We start from the raw sequence: 14,381 nt of genomic DNA, 5'->3' as shown, positions 1-14,381 counted from the left end.
GATCTTTGTCATTTTCCTTTTGGGGCGGGGGGAGCGGTGGGGGGGGGGAAATTATTGGAATGTAATCTTTATGAGCACAGTTCTGGTCTCCATATTACTTGGCTTGGCCATTTCAGAGGACCAGTTAAGAGACAACCGCATTGTTGTGGGTCTGGAGTCACATATAGGCCAGACCGGGTAAGGACGGCAGGTTTCTTTCCAGTTTTTTTCATATAGAGGCACGGGAGAAGGCACAAAAAAGATTTTGAAGGATGTTACCAGAACTGAGGGGTTATAACTACCTAGAAAGACTGAACAGGCTGGGTCTCTTTTCTCTAGAAAATAGAAGGCTGAGGGGTGACCTAATAGAGGTCTTTAAAATGATAAAGGGGTTCGATAGGATAGAACAGAGAAGATATTTCCACTTGTTGGGGGGGGGGGGGTGGAGACCCAAACTAGGGGCCATAAATATAAGATAGTCACTAATAAATCTAATATGGAATTCAGGAGAAGGTCTTTACCCAGAGCGTGGTTAGAATGTGCAACTCGCTGCCACAGGGAGTGGTTGAGGCGAATTGCACAGATGCGTTCCAGGGGAAGCTAGATAAACACATGAGGGAGAAAGGAATCGAAGGATATGCAGATAGGGTTAGAGGAAATAGAGTGGGAGGAGCCTCGTGGGGAGCGTAAACACTGGCAGGGACCAGTTGGACCGAATGACCTGTTTCTGTACATTCGATGTAATTCTATGTAATTTATCTAAACTGTACGCATTTACGTGGGGCCTTGCTGTCTCTACCACTGCATGAAGAAAATGAAAATATAAGTTAGCAGACAGAGCTCGGAGCGAGTTACATACCCGTGTGGACGGGGGAGCTGTGTGAGGCGGTGATAAATGCGGCTCAAGTGTGCTCATGTCAGCCCCGTTAGCCATCTCTTGTTTCCTGTCAAAGAAAAGGAAAAAGCGGTGAGGACACGAGAAAGCACGAAACGACAAAAGGCCATTGAGCCCATCAAGCCCACTCCTTCCACAGGCTGTGACCCCTTGGTCTTTACAGTGCACTCTGCCCCAACTCGTTCCCTTCCTCGGGGGAAAAGTTCTGCATTCGTATTCCCCGATCCCCAAAGACAATCGGATGAAACTGCGGGATATTTATCCACCCCATGATGTCCACTTCACCAAATCTCCCCCTTCCCCTCCGTAGAAACATATAAAATTCTGACGGGATTGGACAGGTGAGATGCAGGAAGAATGTTCCCGATGTTGGGGAAGTCCAGAACCAGGGGTCACAGTCTAAGGATAAGGGGTAAGCCATTTAGGACCGAGATGAGGAGAAACTTCTTCACTCAGAGAATTGTGAACCTGTGGAATTCTCTACCACAGAAAGTTGTTGAGGCCAGTTCATTGGATATATTCAAAAGGGAGTTAGATGTGGTCCTTACGGCTAAAGGGATCAAGGGGTATGGAGAGAAAGCAGGAATGGGGTATTAAAGTTGCAAAAATGATCAGCCTTGATCATATTGAATGGTGGTGCAGGCTCGAAGGGCTGAATGGCCTACCCTGCACCTATTTTCTATGTTTCTATGTTTCTATTTCTCCCTTCCCCCCACCCACCCACTGTCAGCCTCAGGAGCACAGACGCCTTGCTCTCCTGTGAAAGAAGGATATGTATTTCTATTGCATTTTTCACCACTTCAGGGTGTCCCAAAGCGCTTTACAGTCAATGAAGTACTTTGTATTTCGAAGTGTAGTCACTGTTGCAATGTAGGAAACGCAGCAGCCAATTTGCACACAGGAAGCTCCCACAAACAACAATGTGATCATGAGCAGATAATCTGTTCTTTTGATGTTGGTTGAGGGATAAATATTGACTAGAACTCTCCTGCTCTTCTTCAGAATAGTGCAGTGGGATCTTTTGCGTCGACTGGCGAGAGCAGACGGGGCCTCGGATTAACATCTCTTCTGAAAGACGGCATCTCCAACAGTGCAGCACTCCCTCAGCACTGCACTGGAGTGTCAGCCTAGATCTTGTGCTCAAGTCCCTGGAGTAGGACTTGAACCCACAACCATCTGACTCGGAGATGAGTGTGTTACCCACTGAGCCACAGCTGCTGCGTATTTGTGATTATAAGAATATGACAAATGGTGTTTACCGAATCCATTAAGACACTTGCCAAACTCTTTTGCGTAAAAAGGGCTGCTCACCGTAGGTAAGGGCAATTCATTGCTCTTAGCAACAAAGCTAATCATTCATGAAAGAATGACCCATTAACAGGCACATAAAACAGCTGATTACTTGCTATTTGTTTCACACCGGGAATCATACAGCGCGTGTGCTCTCATTCCAAGCAATTTGCCCAGGCAGCGTTGCGCAGAGACGGAGGAACAGAGAGTCTGTTTCTAAGGCAATCTCATTAGGGACAATTTAAGGCTGGCTATTGATTATCCACTGGGTAATTGGTCTGTTTGCTCATCGTGCTCCCTATGCTTGTTTCCACCTCTCAAATTAACAGCAGCGCCAAGAACTACCCGGGCCTGTGTCACTGCAACAAACTCTATAATGCGCGTGCTGTGAGTTTGGACTCGCTTTGCGCAGTTTAAGACTTGTCAAGTGAGGGGGAAGAACGGGACATGTTAAAGTTGATCCAATCCGCTGTTCTGCAGCACCACTGTAAAGTGCAAGCACCCTATTCGGAACTCCTTCACGGCAAACGAGCCAAAGGTGGGCAGGGGAAACGTTTCAAGGACACCCTCAAAGTCTCCCTGCTAAAATGCAACATCCTCACTGACACCTGGGAGTCCCTGGCCAAAGACCGCCCTAAGTGGAGGAAGAGCATCCGGGAGGGCGCTGAGCACCTCGAGTCTCGTCGCCGAGAGCGCGCAGAAATCAAGCGCAGGCAGCGGAAGGAGCGTGCGGCAAACCAGACTCCCCACCCACCCTTTCCTTCAACCACTGTCTGTCCCACCTGTGACAGGGACTGCAATTCCCATATTGGGCTGTACTGTCACCTAGGGACTCATTTTTAGAGTGGAAGCAAGTCTTCCTCGATTCCGAGGGACTGCCTATGATGATGATGAAGTAAAGTGGAGGGGGGCAGGTTTAAAGGAGGACACTTTCAAATGGCTGTAACTACATTCCTTAATTGCGACCTCCTTATTTGGCTGTGATTTACTGCCCCCCTCCACCCCCACTCACCCCCTCTCCCCTACCCACCCTCCCCCCCCCCCCCGGGTGATGGTTGTGGGCGGGGTCACGCACAATGAGAAAACAAAGGGGTCCAGTGGCACCAAACGGCACTGGTGACCTCTGACCTTCGGCGGCCAGCAGATAGCGGCGCGCCTCTGGGAAAACGCCGCTGCTTGCTGTGGCGCCCATGGTTAAGTTACGGCACTCCCGCTGACACAGGTTGAGCGTCCGAAATCCGGAAACCTCAGGACCGAGGCCGTTCCGGGTATTTCCGGAATTTAGAACATCTTTGCCTGGGCCAAGGCAGGTGGGGTTGGGCAGCTGAGGTAAGGGGGAGGGCAGGGGAGGGAAGGAAGGAGGCCCCCCCCCAACCCCCAGCGGCAGAGCTGCAGCGTAACTGGGAAAACTGGGGAGCGAGATGTTCTAAATTCCGGAAATACCCGGAATCCGGAACGGCCTCGGTCCTGAGGTTTCCGGATTTCGGTCCCCAGTTTTCGGTATGGGGGTTACATAGATTGCACGGCGCAGAAACAGGCCCTTCGGCCCACCTGGTCTGTGCCGGTGTTTGTGCTCATCCAAGCTTCCTCTATCTCACCCGAGCTGCACATCCGGCCAAATTTTATTACATCGGAAAGACGACACAGAAACAGGCCATTTGGCCCAACCAGTCCATGCCGGCGTTTATGCTCCACTCGAGCCTCCTCCCGTCTTTCCTCATCTGAATCTATCAGCATAACCCTCTATTCCCTTCTCCCTCATATGCTCGTCCAGCCTCCCCTTAAATGCATCGATACTATTCGCCTCAACCACTCCCTGTGGTCGCGAGTTCCACATTCTCACCACTCTCTGGGTAAAGAAGTTTCTTCTGAATTCCCTCTTGGATTTCTTGGTGACTATCTTATATTGACGGCCTCTGATCCACAAGTGTTTGTTTTGACCATGGAGTTACTGCGCTAACAAGCCATCAAAGCACTGCTTATTCCCAGACCGCGAGCATGGGCAGGTGAAGTTGATCTCCGCCAGTGGTGAGTGAGCGAGGCCCACAGAGCATCGCCGGCCTGCTTTACACCGCGCCCAATGTTCTTTCCCGAGGGGCTGAAAGGTGTGGCTCGTACGCTACGGGCCCGTGTCGCACAATTACCGAAGACCAAGTTCACCAGCGGTGACTTGCATTCTGGTCTCATTACATGGGAATCGAGGATTTCTACCTTTTGGCGGGGGGGGGGGGGGGGGGGGGGGGTGAGGGGGGCGGGGGGCGAGAATGCATTCTGCAATTCCATCCATTTTTCCCCATGAAAATCAGCCTTGTGTTTAGCTTATTTACCAGTAAGTTTAACATCGGGAGATGAAATGCTTTTGATCTTGAGTCAATCCATGTTCTTGGCCTGATCATTGAGTGATGTCCCAGGTTTCTTGTTGGTAACAACATCAGTCAGCAATACAAAGAACTTTTATCCAACTCCTACAATAACTGGACTCTGGAAAGTGCATTGCTCTGACCCTTACTATACCCTCTTAAAGAGCAGGCTAATTTGCCCCCCGCATCGTTTCCTACATTACAACAGTGACTACACTCAAACGCTTTGAGTCGTCCGGTGGTCATGAAAGGTGCTATAGAAATCTCTTTCTTTCTTTCTTTCCCTTTTACCAGTTGTCCCCTCTCCTTATGGTACCCACCCCATACAGTGGCACAGTTCCACACGTTCCTTCCAATACTACCTCCATATGTCAGAGATTGTTGGCCGTTCATTTAACTGTCGGGAGTGAAGGAATGGCCATCGCTTTTGAAACTGTTCAGGGGCGGAAATCCTGTCTGATTCCTCCCTCCTGAGAGTAGGGTGTTAAGGGCTCTTGTAGCACGATTCACTTAATGAATTTCTGGCTTACAATGTCCTTTCTGTCGGTGCCTCTCCAAACTGATTGGCGACAGAGATGCACTAGCCGTGACTGGCGACCACGACAGTGATTGTGATCTGCTCCCCTCCACGTGTCAAAGACATGCTGAGTGTTTCTGAACCCCAATCACAGTGCTTTATGTTTTCTCTTTGGCCACACGGATGCTGCAACTGTAGCATTGCTGTGAGGTGGTTTTGCTTTTCGCTGACTCTACAATTAGAAACATAGAAACATAGAAAATAGGTTCAGGAGTAGGCCATTCAGCCCTTCTAGCCTGCACCGCCATTCAATGAGTTCATGGCTGAACATGAAACTTCAGTACCCCCTTCCTGCTTTCTCGCCATAACCCTTGATCCCCCGAGTAGTAAGGACTACATCTAACTCCTTTTTGAATATATTTAGTGAATTGGCCTCAACTACTTTCTGTGGTAGAGAATTCCACAGGTTCACCACTCTCTGGGTGAAGAAGTTTCTCCTCATCTCGGTCCTAAATGGCTTACCCCTTATCCTCAGACTGTGACCCCTGGTTCTGGACTTCCCCAACATTGGGAACATTCTTCCTGCATCTAACCTGTCTAAACCCGTCAGAATTTTAAACGTTTCTATGAGAGCCCCTCTCATTCTTCTGAACTCCAGTGAATACAAGCCCAGTTGATCCAGTCTTTCTTGATAGGTCAGTCCCGCCATCCCGGGAATCAGTCTGGTGAATCTTCGCTGCACTCCCTCAATAGCAAGAATGTCCTTACTCAAGTTAGGAGACCAAAATTGTACACAATACTCCAGGTGTGGCCTCACCAAGGCCCTGTACAACTGTAGCAACACCTCCCTGCCCCTGTATTCAAATCCCCTCGCTATGAAGGCCAACATGCCATTTGCTTTCTTAACCGCCTGCTGTACCTGCATGCTAACCTTCAATGACTGATGTACCATGACACCCAGGTCTCGTTGCAACTCCCCTTTTCCTAATCTGTCACCATTCAGATAATAGTCTGTCTCTCTGTTTTTACCACCAAAGTGGATAACCTCACATTTATCCACATTATACTTCATCTGCCATGCATTTGCCCACTCACCTAACCTATCCAAGTCACTCTGCAGCCTAATAGCATCCTCCTCGCAGCTCACACTGCCACCCAACTTAGTGTCATCCGCAAATTTGGAGATACTGCATTTAATCCCCTCGTCTAAATCATTAATGTAGTTATAGTGCAAGTGCAGCTTAAAACCAGCCAGGGCCCGACCTGATCCTAGAATGAAGCCTGGCAGAGGGAGTGTCACTTAGCTATGGCTGGCTCAGTGGGTAGCACTCTCACCTGAGTCAGAAGATTGTGGGTTCAAGTCCCACTCCAGAGACTTGACCACAAAATCTAGGCTGACACTCCAGTGCAGTACTGAGGTAGTGCTGCACTGTCGGAGGTGCCATCGTTCAGATGAGACGTTAAACCGAGGCCCCGTCTGCCCTCTCATGTGGACGTAAAAGATCCCATGGCACTATTTCTAAGAAGAGCAGGGGAGTACTCCCCGGTGTCCTGGCCAATATTTATCCCTCAACCAACATCACTAAGACACATGATCTGATCATTATCACATTGTTGTTTGTGGGACCTTGCAATGCACAAATTGGCTGCCGCGTTTCTTAAATCTCAACAGTACTGCACTTCAAAAGTACTTCATGGACTGTAAATCAGATGCTATTTAAATGCAAGTTCTTTGCTTCGTTCTGGAGTCAGGTTGGCCATGAACTTTGAAGAGGTGCAGCATTGGAGTGTAGTGGAGCTGGTCATTGTGCAGATATGGATGCGAAAGGGCATTCACCCCATCTTACTTCCTCCCTCCAAAAAGTACAGTTGCCTCATCACATCCACTTTTTCCATTCACTCCGATTGCCACTGTTGACGTGGAACCGGCAGTCATCATAGGAGCACAGGAATTGCTAGAAAAAAGACCAAGGTCCATCTAGCTCGCCTCGTACCATCCTGGTATGCGCAGGATGCAATGACAATGGAGTTCTTGGTTAATCACGCAATCAATCTCCATCAAGTAGCGTGTGGACAGACCCAGGCGTGGTGGGAGAAAAGTTTCCAGCGGTGCAGAGCTTTAGAAACCTTAACTCACCACACGCCATGTCTCAAATCACCCATACACTCACTCCCAAAAATGTTACTTTCGGAAAGAAATCGATCTGATTTTCATTTGCATGAATCAACACTAACTGCTTCCACCGTCTCCCCAGGGAGTCTGCAAACGTATCAGAAGTGAACAAAGAGGCACTCACTTAATGAAATAAACTTTAAAAAAAAGAAGAAAAATGGGCATTTAGCCTCCTCCCCTCCCCTCCCTACCCCAGACTCCTGAAACAATCAGCTATTTCACGGGCAGAATCCATGGGAAAACTCTCATTATTGGGGAGGGGAGTCACAGCTCACACCGGTGTCACACCCACTGCCACATTGCAGGTTTAATAAGGCAGCGGCCAATCACCAAGTGATCAGAGCTCGGCGGAAGACAACCTGCAACTTACAGCCACTCAATCAAAAGGTCCATCCTGGCATCCTGAGGAGCTCTGACCTCGCACACATTCATTAAATAACTTGTGCCATTGCCATCTCATGTTTGCCCATCCTCCCTTTTGTCTCTCGAATCTCTCCTGCCTTCCACCCCATCACCGACCTTCCCTTTTGTTCTGTCCTCCCCTCCCCTCTTTCCCTGCCCCTGCACTGCCTTAAGAACCCGTTACATCTTGAACTTTTCCCATTCTGATGAAGAGTCACAGACCCGAAACATTAACTCTGTTTCTCACTCCACAGATGACTTGCTGAGTATTTCCAGTATTTTCTGTTTTTATTATTAATTAAATTACTGGGTTTGGTGAAATGTCCCAGGTGTTTTAAATGGTTAAAATGACAATCCCCTAAGCTCAGCGACCCGATCAAGATTTTTTTTTAAAAAAAGAGGTTTAAACCTTAGCACAAAAATCTAGGCTGACACTCCAGTGCAGTGCTGTGGGAGGGTTGTACTGTCGGAGGTGCCGTCTTTCGGATTAGACGTTAAACCATCTGCTCTCTCAGGTGGATGCAAAAGATCCCATGACACTATTTCGAAGAAGAGCAGGGGAGTTATCCCCGGTGTCCTGGCCAATAGTTATCCCTCAAGCAACATAACAAGAACAGATTATCTGGTCATTATCACATTGCTGTTTGTGGGAACTTGCTGTGCGCAAAATGGCTGCCGCATTTCCCACTTAACAACAGTGACTACACTTCGAAATATTGGCTGTAGGGTGGCACGGGTGGTCATGAAAGGCGCTATATAAATGCAAGTCTTTGTTTTTGTTTTACTCCTTCAGTACTGCACTGCTGCAGCAGTCCAGATTACGTGCTCAAGGCCCCAGATTGGGGCGTGAATCTGCAACCTTCTGACTCAGTGTCGAGAGTACTACCCCAGCGAGCTAAGGCTGGCAATGTCCCAGCATATGAATGTTACGTACAACGCAACAATCCTGCAGCCAAATGCTGGCAGGTGCAAACTGTGGCCTCCAACATAACACAAACCAGGGGTTCATCTGGCAGATTTGGAGTCATCTATCTTCGGAGAATGACCTCTTCCTCAGACCCCCGACGATGCATAAACGGGGGCCCTGGACATATTAATGTGCTCCGTACTGTAATCTTTTTTTTTCCTCTTACGGTGTCCAAATGCAGTGTTATTGCTAAGGGGAGTACTTAAGGTATCATTATCATTATCCAGTCTCTCAAAGACATCATGAAACTATTAGAGAAAATGAAATGTTGCTAGATATGGAAGTAAGCAGTCCATTTATTGAAAAATGAGACCAAACGGTTGAAAACCCTGCGATAGATAATGCTTTGTATTGAATTACATTCTGGAAAACTAAAACATTCTTCCTTTGAAATATTTCTTGTCAGTGCAATTTTTTCTCTCTCTAAACGTTGCAATGGTATCACTTAGATTGTTTGTATGGCCAGTGCAACCAGGTTCCTCATTTGACAGCCCGTCACATCTGCTCCTTGTGAAAGCAAGACTTGCAGTTACATAGCGCCTTTCACAACCACCGGACATGTTTTACAGCCAATGAAGTACTTTTGGAGTGTCGTCACTGTTGTAATGTGGGAAACGCGGCAGACAATTTGCGCACAGCAAGCGATAATGACCAAAAAAATCTGTTTTTTTTAATGTTGATTGAGGGATAAATATTGGCCAGGACACCGAGGATAACTCCCCTGCTCTTCTTCGACATAGTGCCACGTCCACTTGAGAGGGCAGACGGAGCCTCGGTTTAACGTCTCATCCAAAAGACGGCACCTCTGTCAGTGCAGTACTCCCTCAGCACTGCAGTGTCAGCCTAGATTTATTTGTGCTCGAGTCCCTGGAGTGGGACTTGAACCCACAACCTTGTGACTCAGAGGCGACGGTGCTACCCACTGAGCCACAGCAGAGAGACACCGAAACATTCAGGTCAAAGGTAACCCTCTGCTTTTTGCTATGAAAACAGCGGGCTGGGCAGCATCTGTGGAGAGAGAAACACTCCCAGCACTTCATTAGTGAGTGGACTTTCGGGGGCCCGTTACCGGCCATGCGGCGGAATCGAGTGGTCGCCGCGTTGCAGTCCTTTGGCCGCCCCGACCCAAATTCACCTCGGGGACTTTTTGGCCTGTCCCCATCTCCGCCTCGCCAGCGCGTCCCGCCGATCTCCCACACCTCCAGCACACTCCGCCCCAAATATACCTGCAAAAACCTTCGCTCTGCCGCCGACAGCTATTTCTGTCGGTGCACCTTGTTCTGTGCGAGCGGCACGGCAGCGCGGCGGCCCTTCAAGGGGAGGGCGCACTGCCGTGGCCGCCATGTTTTTTTTTTTTTTTGCCGGCCGACTTCCCGATCGACCGGCCAATTATTGCCCACGGGGTTCAACCGGGCCGCCAACAGGCAGTCTGGCAATCTTGAGTGCCTGGCCGCTGGACCGGCCGAAACCCTCCCTGGTGGCCCAGTGGGCTCGAACCTACAGAATCGCCGATTCTCTTCCCTGTAAATGAGGGGAGAGCGCGTGGTGACGCACACGCGCACTGACGTCACCACCGCTCCGCGAAAAAAACCCGGCAAAAACCTGAATGTCGGTCAGGAGGCGACCTCTTCCCATGCGGCGGTAAAAGCAGGTAAGAAATCATTGGTGCGGCGGGTTTCTGGCGTGCCTGAATTCCGGCCCCTCGGTTTTGTTTTGGTGCCAGTATCTGAACATCGTCGGCAAGTGGAGCAATGGTAATTCAATCTGATCACCCGTGTCTTGCTCGACATTCCGAAGCCAGGGTCCACTGGTCCATTTTTGATGCTGTAGACAAATTGAGCCAGTAGGCTGACACTCCCAGTGCAGTGCTGAGGGAGCGCTGCACTGTCGGAGGTGCTGTCTTTCGAGCGAGACGCTAAACCGAGGCCCCGTCTGCCCTCTCAGGTGGGCACAAAAGATCCCATGGCACTATTTCGAAGAAGAGCAGGGGGGAAGTTATCCCCGGTGTCCTGGGCACAATATTTATCCCTCAATCAATATCACAAAAACAGATTATTTGGTCATGATCACATTGCTGTTTGTGGGAGCTTGCTGTGCACAAACTGGCTGCCGCGTTTCCCACATGACAACAGTGACTACACGCCAGAAGTACTTCACTGGCTGTAAAGTGCTTTGAGACATCTTTATTTCTTTTCGTCAATGAAAGGTACGCAGACTGCAGAATGGAATTAAGGGAAAGAATCTGCATTTATATAGCGCCTTTCACGACCTCAGGACGTCCCGAAGCACTTTACAGCCAATGAAGTACTTTTGAAGTGTAGTCGCTGTTGTAATGTGGGAAATTCTAAACAATACAATGTTAAGGTGTTGGGGTGAGAGATCTTCAAGGAAAAGGTGATGAGGAACTTCGAGTGAATAGAAAGGAGCAGAGCAAATGTAAACAACAACAACAACTTGTATTTATATAGCACCGTTAACGTAGTAAAACGTCCCAAGGCGCTTCACAGGAGTGTTATAAGACAAAACAGATAAATTTGACACCAAGCCACATAAGAAGATATTACGGCAGATGACCAAACAGGTAGGTTTTAAGGAGCGTCTTAAAGGAGGAAAGAGAGGTGGAGAGGTTTAGGCAGGGAGTTCCAGAGCTTAGGGCCCAAACAGCTGAAAGTGCGGCCACCGATGGTTGAGCGATTATAATCAGGGATGCTCAAGAGGGCAGAATTAGAGGAGCGCAGATATCTAGTGGGGTTGTGGGGCTGAAGGAGATTACAGAGATAGAGAGGGGCGAGGCCATGGAGGGATTTGAAAACAAAGAGTTTTGAAATCGAGGTGTTGCTTAACCGGAAGCCAATGTAGGTCAGCGAGCACAGGGGTGATGGGCGATCGGGACTTGGTGCGAGTTAGGACACGGGCTGCCGAGTTTTGGATGACCTCAAGTTTACGTCGGGTAGAATGTGAGATAAAGCGAAAGGAGTGGCAAAGACTGAAAATTAGAAGAGAAAAAATGGAATCATTAATACCATCATCATCATAGGCAGTCCCTCGAAATCGAGGAAGACTTGCTTCCACTCTAAAAGTGAGTTCTCAGGTGACTGTACAGTCCAATTCAGGAATTACAGTCTCTGTCACAGGTGGGACAGACAGTGGTTGAGGGAAGGGGTGGGTGGGACTGGTTTGCCGCACGCTCCTTCCGCTGCCTGCGCTTAGTTTCTGCATGCTCTTGGCGACGAGACTCGAGGTGCTCAGCGCCCTCCCGGATGCACTTCCTCCACTTTGGGCGATCTTGGGCCAGGGACTCCCAGGTGCCATGGGGATGTTGCACTTTATCAAGGAGGCTTTGAGGATGTCCTTGAAACATTTTCTCTGCCCACCTGGGACTCGCTTGCCGAGTTGGAGTTCCGAGTAGGGCGCTTGCTTTTGGAGTCTTGTGTCGGGCATGCGGACAATGTGGCCCACCCAACGGAGCTGATCAAGTGTGGTCAGTGCTTCGATGCTGGGGATGTTGGCCTGATCGAGAACACTGACCTTGGTGCGTCTGTCCTCCCAGGGGATTTGCAAGATCTTGCCGAGGCAGTATTGGTGGTATTTGACATTTTTCAGCCCAGTTTTCTTTTCTTTCAAAGGTGCACAATTTACCCCATTTAAATGATCGATAAGACTCCAAATACACAATCGAAGGAAGCATTCCACTGCTCCGAGACATCCTGAACAATGCAAGACTGATCAATAAGAACGTATCCTGCATAATGTAGCACAATGTGAGGAGGGGGAAGAATTAGCCTGTGCACAATGTGAGGAGGGGGAAGAGTTAGCCTGCGCACAATGTGTAATGATATTATACATCTGTCTTTTATAACTTTTTTTTTAATGGTTTGGTTACAGTCTGAATTCATTTATTGATAAATCTGTAAAAATAAAGCACACTCACTTGTAGCATCCCGCCGGCCTGTAATCAGAGCTTTTATGAGTTGTGGGGGGTTTGTGCTGCTAACTTGGTCTGGTGGAAGCATTTGCTAGTTTGTTTTTTAATGGGTGTGTGTGCAGTCCTATAAGCCTGAAGGGGGAAAGCTGGATTTCACAGTGGCTGAATACTTTGAAGTGGATCTCTCGAGTCAAAATGCCAGTCCAGCTGCAAACTGGCGTGTGACGGTTTAATGCTGTGAGAGTGATATTTCTCAGACGAGATCACGAGATAAATCTTTTGCGATTAAAGTTTAGCTGGCTGATTCTGCAAAAGACTTTAAGTACTGGACCTCACGGTTATTTAGCTCCCAGGGCATGATAATTCCTTCGAAATAAGCTTCAGAAATGTTCAAGTGCTGAAATTATTTTGGGACAGGTTCTATGCAGGATAAACACGCCGATCCAGTGGAATTTGTTTTGTTGGCAGAGACACTCCTTGACTGAGAAACTGAAGTTGTACCAGGGCGACTCTGCTATCAGTGGGTGTGTGACGGTGATGGCCAGACATGGCTAAAGGGGCACTGCCCAGTATTAACCCTGTCATCTGAAAATAATCGATGGGGACCGGATAGGAAATGGTCCTGGAATAGGGCTTGAACACAAATACTTCTGACTCAGAAAAAACTTGCATTTATATAGCGCCTTTCATGACCACTGGACATCTTAAAGCGCTTTACAGCCAATGGAGAGTGGAGGGGGGGGAGGAGATGGGATAGAGCTAGGGGACGGGGGGGGGGGGAGATGGGATAGAGCTGGTGTGGGAGGTGGGATAGAGCTGGGGGGGGCGGTGGTGGAGATGGGATAGAGCTGGTTTGGGAGATGGGATAGAGCTGGGGGGGGTAGAGATGGGATAGAGCTGATGTGGGAGGTGGGATAGAGCTGGGGGGGGTTGGGGGATTTGGGATAGAGCTGGGGGGTGGTGGAGATGGGATAGAGCTCGTTTGGGAGGTGAGATAGAGCTGGGGAGTGGGGTGGTGGAGATGGGATAGAGCTGGGGGGGGGTGGGGAAGATGGGATAGAGCTGGTGTGGGAGGTGGGATAGAGCTGGGGGGGGGTGGGGAAGATGGGATAGAGCTGGGGGGGTGGTGGAGATGGGATAGAGCTGGTGTGGGAGGTGGGATAGAGCTGGGGGGGGGGCGCGGAAATGGGATAGAGCTGGTTTGGGAGGTGGGATAGAGCTGGGGGGGGGGGGACAGAGGTGGGATAGAGCTGGTGTGGGAGGTGGGATAGAGCTGGGGTTTGGTGGGATGGAGATGTGGGATGGAGCTGGGGTTTGGTGGGATGGAGCTTTGGGAAAGTGGGAGCGAGCCGGTTGGGGAAGAGACGAAAAGGCATCGAGAACATGAAGCATTGATTTCCCCTCCGTGGGTCTCACAACTTTTGGAGTTGGCAAATCAATGCCTCACTGTGTGCATCTGTTGACTGTTGTTGCTCGCTAAGTAGATGGTCTTTAACAGATTAATTAGGAAATTTATACAAAGCTGCTGGCTTCATTAGTGTCTCCATCATTCACGCAGTGCGCAACTTGATGCCAGCACAATACATGACTGCGCCCCGAATTGTCATTCTTTGCTGGGGAGAGCAGGTTTGAACAAGTGACGTGGTGCCCATGCCCATGACTGGTCGATAATCTAATCATAGGCCCCAGATGTTTAAACTGCGAGAGCAAAACGAGATTGGATTACGAGCTTCAAATCACTTCAGTGCATTGGACCCTCATTAACATGCACTGTTAACTGGAAGAGGGTAGTTTAATCAGTTTGGAATCTGTGCTTGTGTGTGCTCTGTCACGGATATGTGCTAACATTCTCACTGAAGCATTAGCAGTTGGG

General features: G+C 49.1%; 1 protein-coding gene across 4 annotated transcripts in view; it reads right to left on the bottom strand.

Moving 5' to 3' along the window:
* Nucleotides 1-14,381, bottom strand: part of rap1gap2a (RAP1 GTPase activating protein 2a) — a 357,838-nt gene that overhangs the window by 103,298 nt on the left and 240,159 nt on the right. For all 4 annotated transcript variants that reach the window (XM_070857044.1, XM_070857043.1, XM_070857045.1 and 1 more), the window contains one exon: nt 839-923. In XM_070857044.1, coding sequence (XP_070713145.1) covers nt 839-923 — 85 coding nt within the window. The remainder of the gene's footprint in view (nt 1-838; nt 924-14,381) is intronic.

This window comes from Pristiophorus japonicus, chromosome 16 (assembly GCF_044704955.1).
Source record: "Pristiophorus japonicus isolate sPriJap1 chromosome 16, sPriJap1.hap1, whole genome shotgun sequence".
Lineage (NCBI taxonomy): Eukaryota > Metazoa > Chordata > Chondrichthyes > Pristiophoridae > Pristiophorus > Pristiophorus japonicus.
The sequence above is the reverse complement of the archived record's forward strand: the minus strand, read 5'-3'. Positions and strand labels throughout refer to the sequence as shown.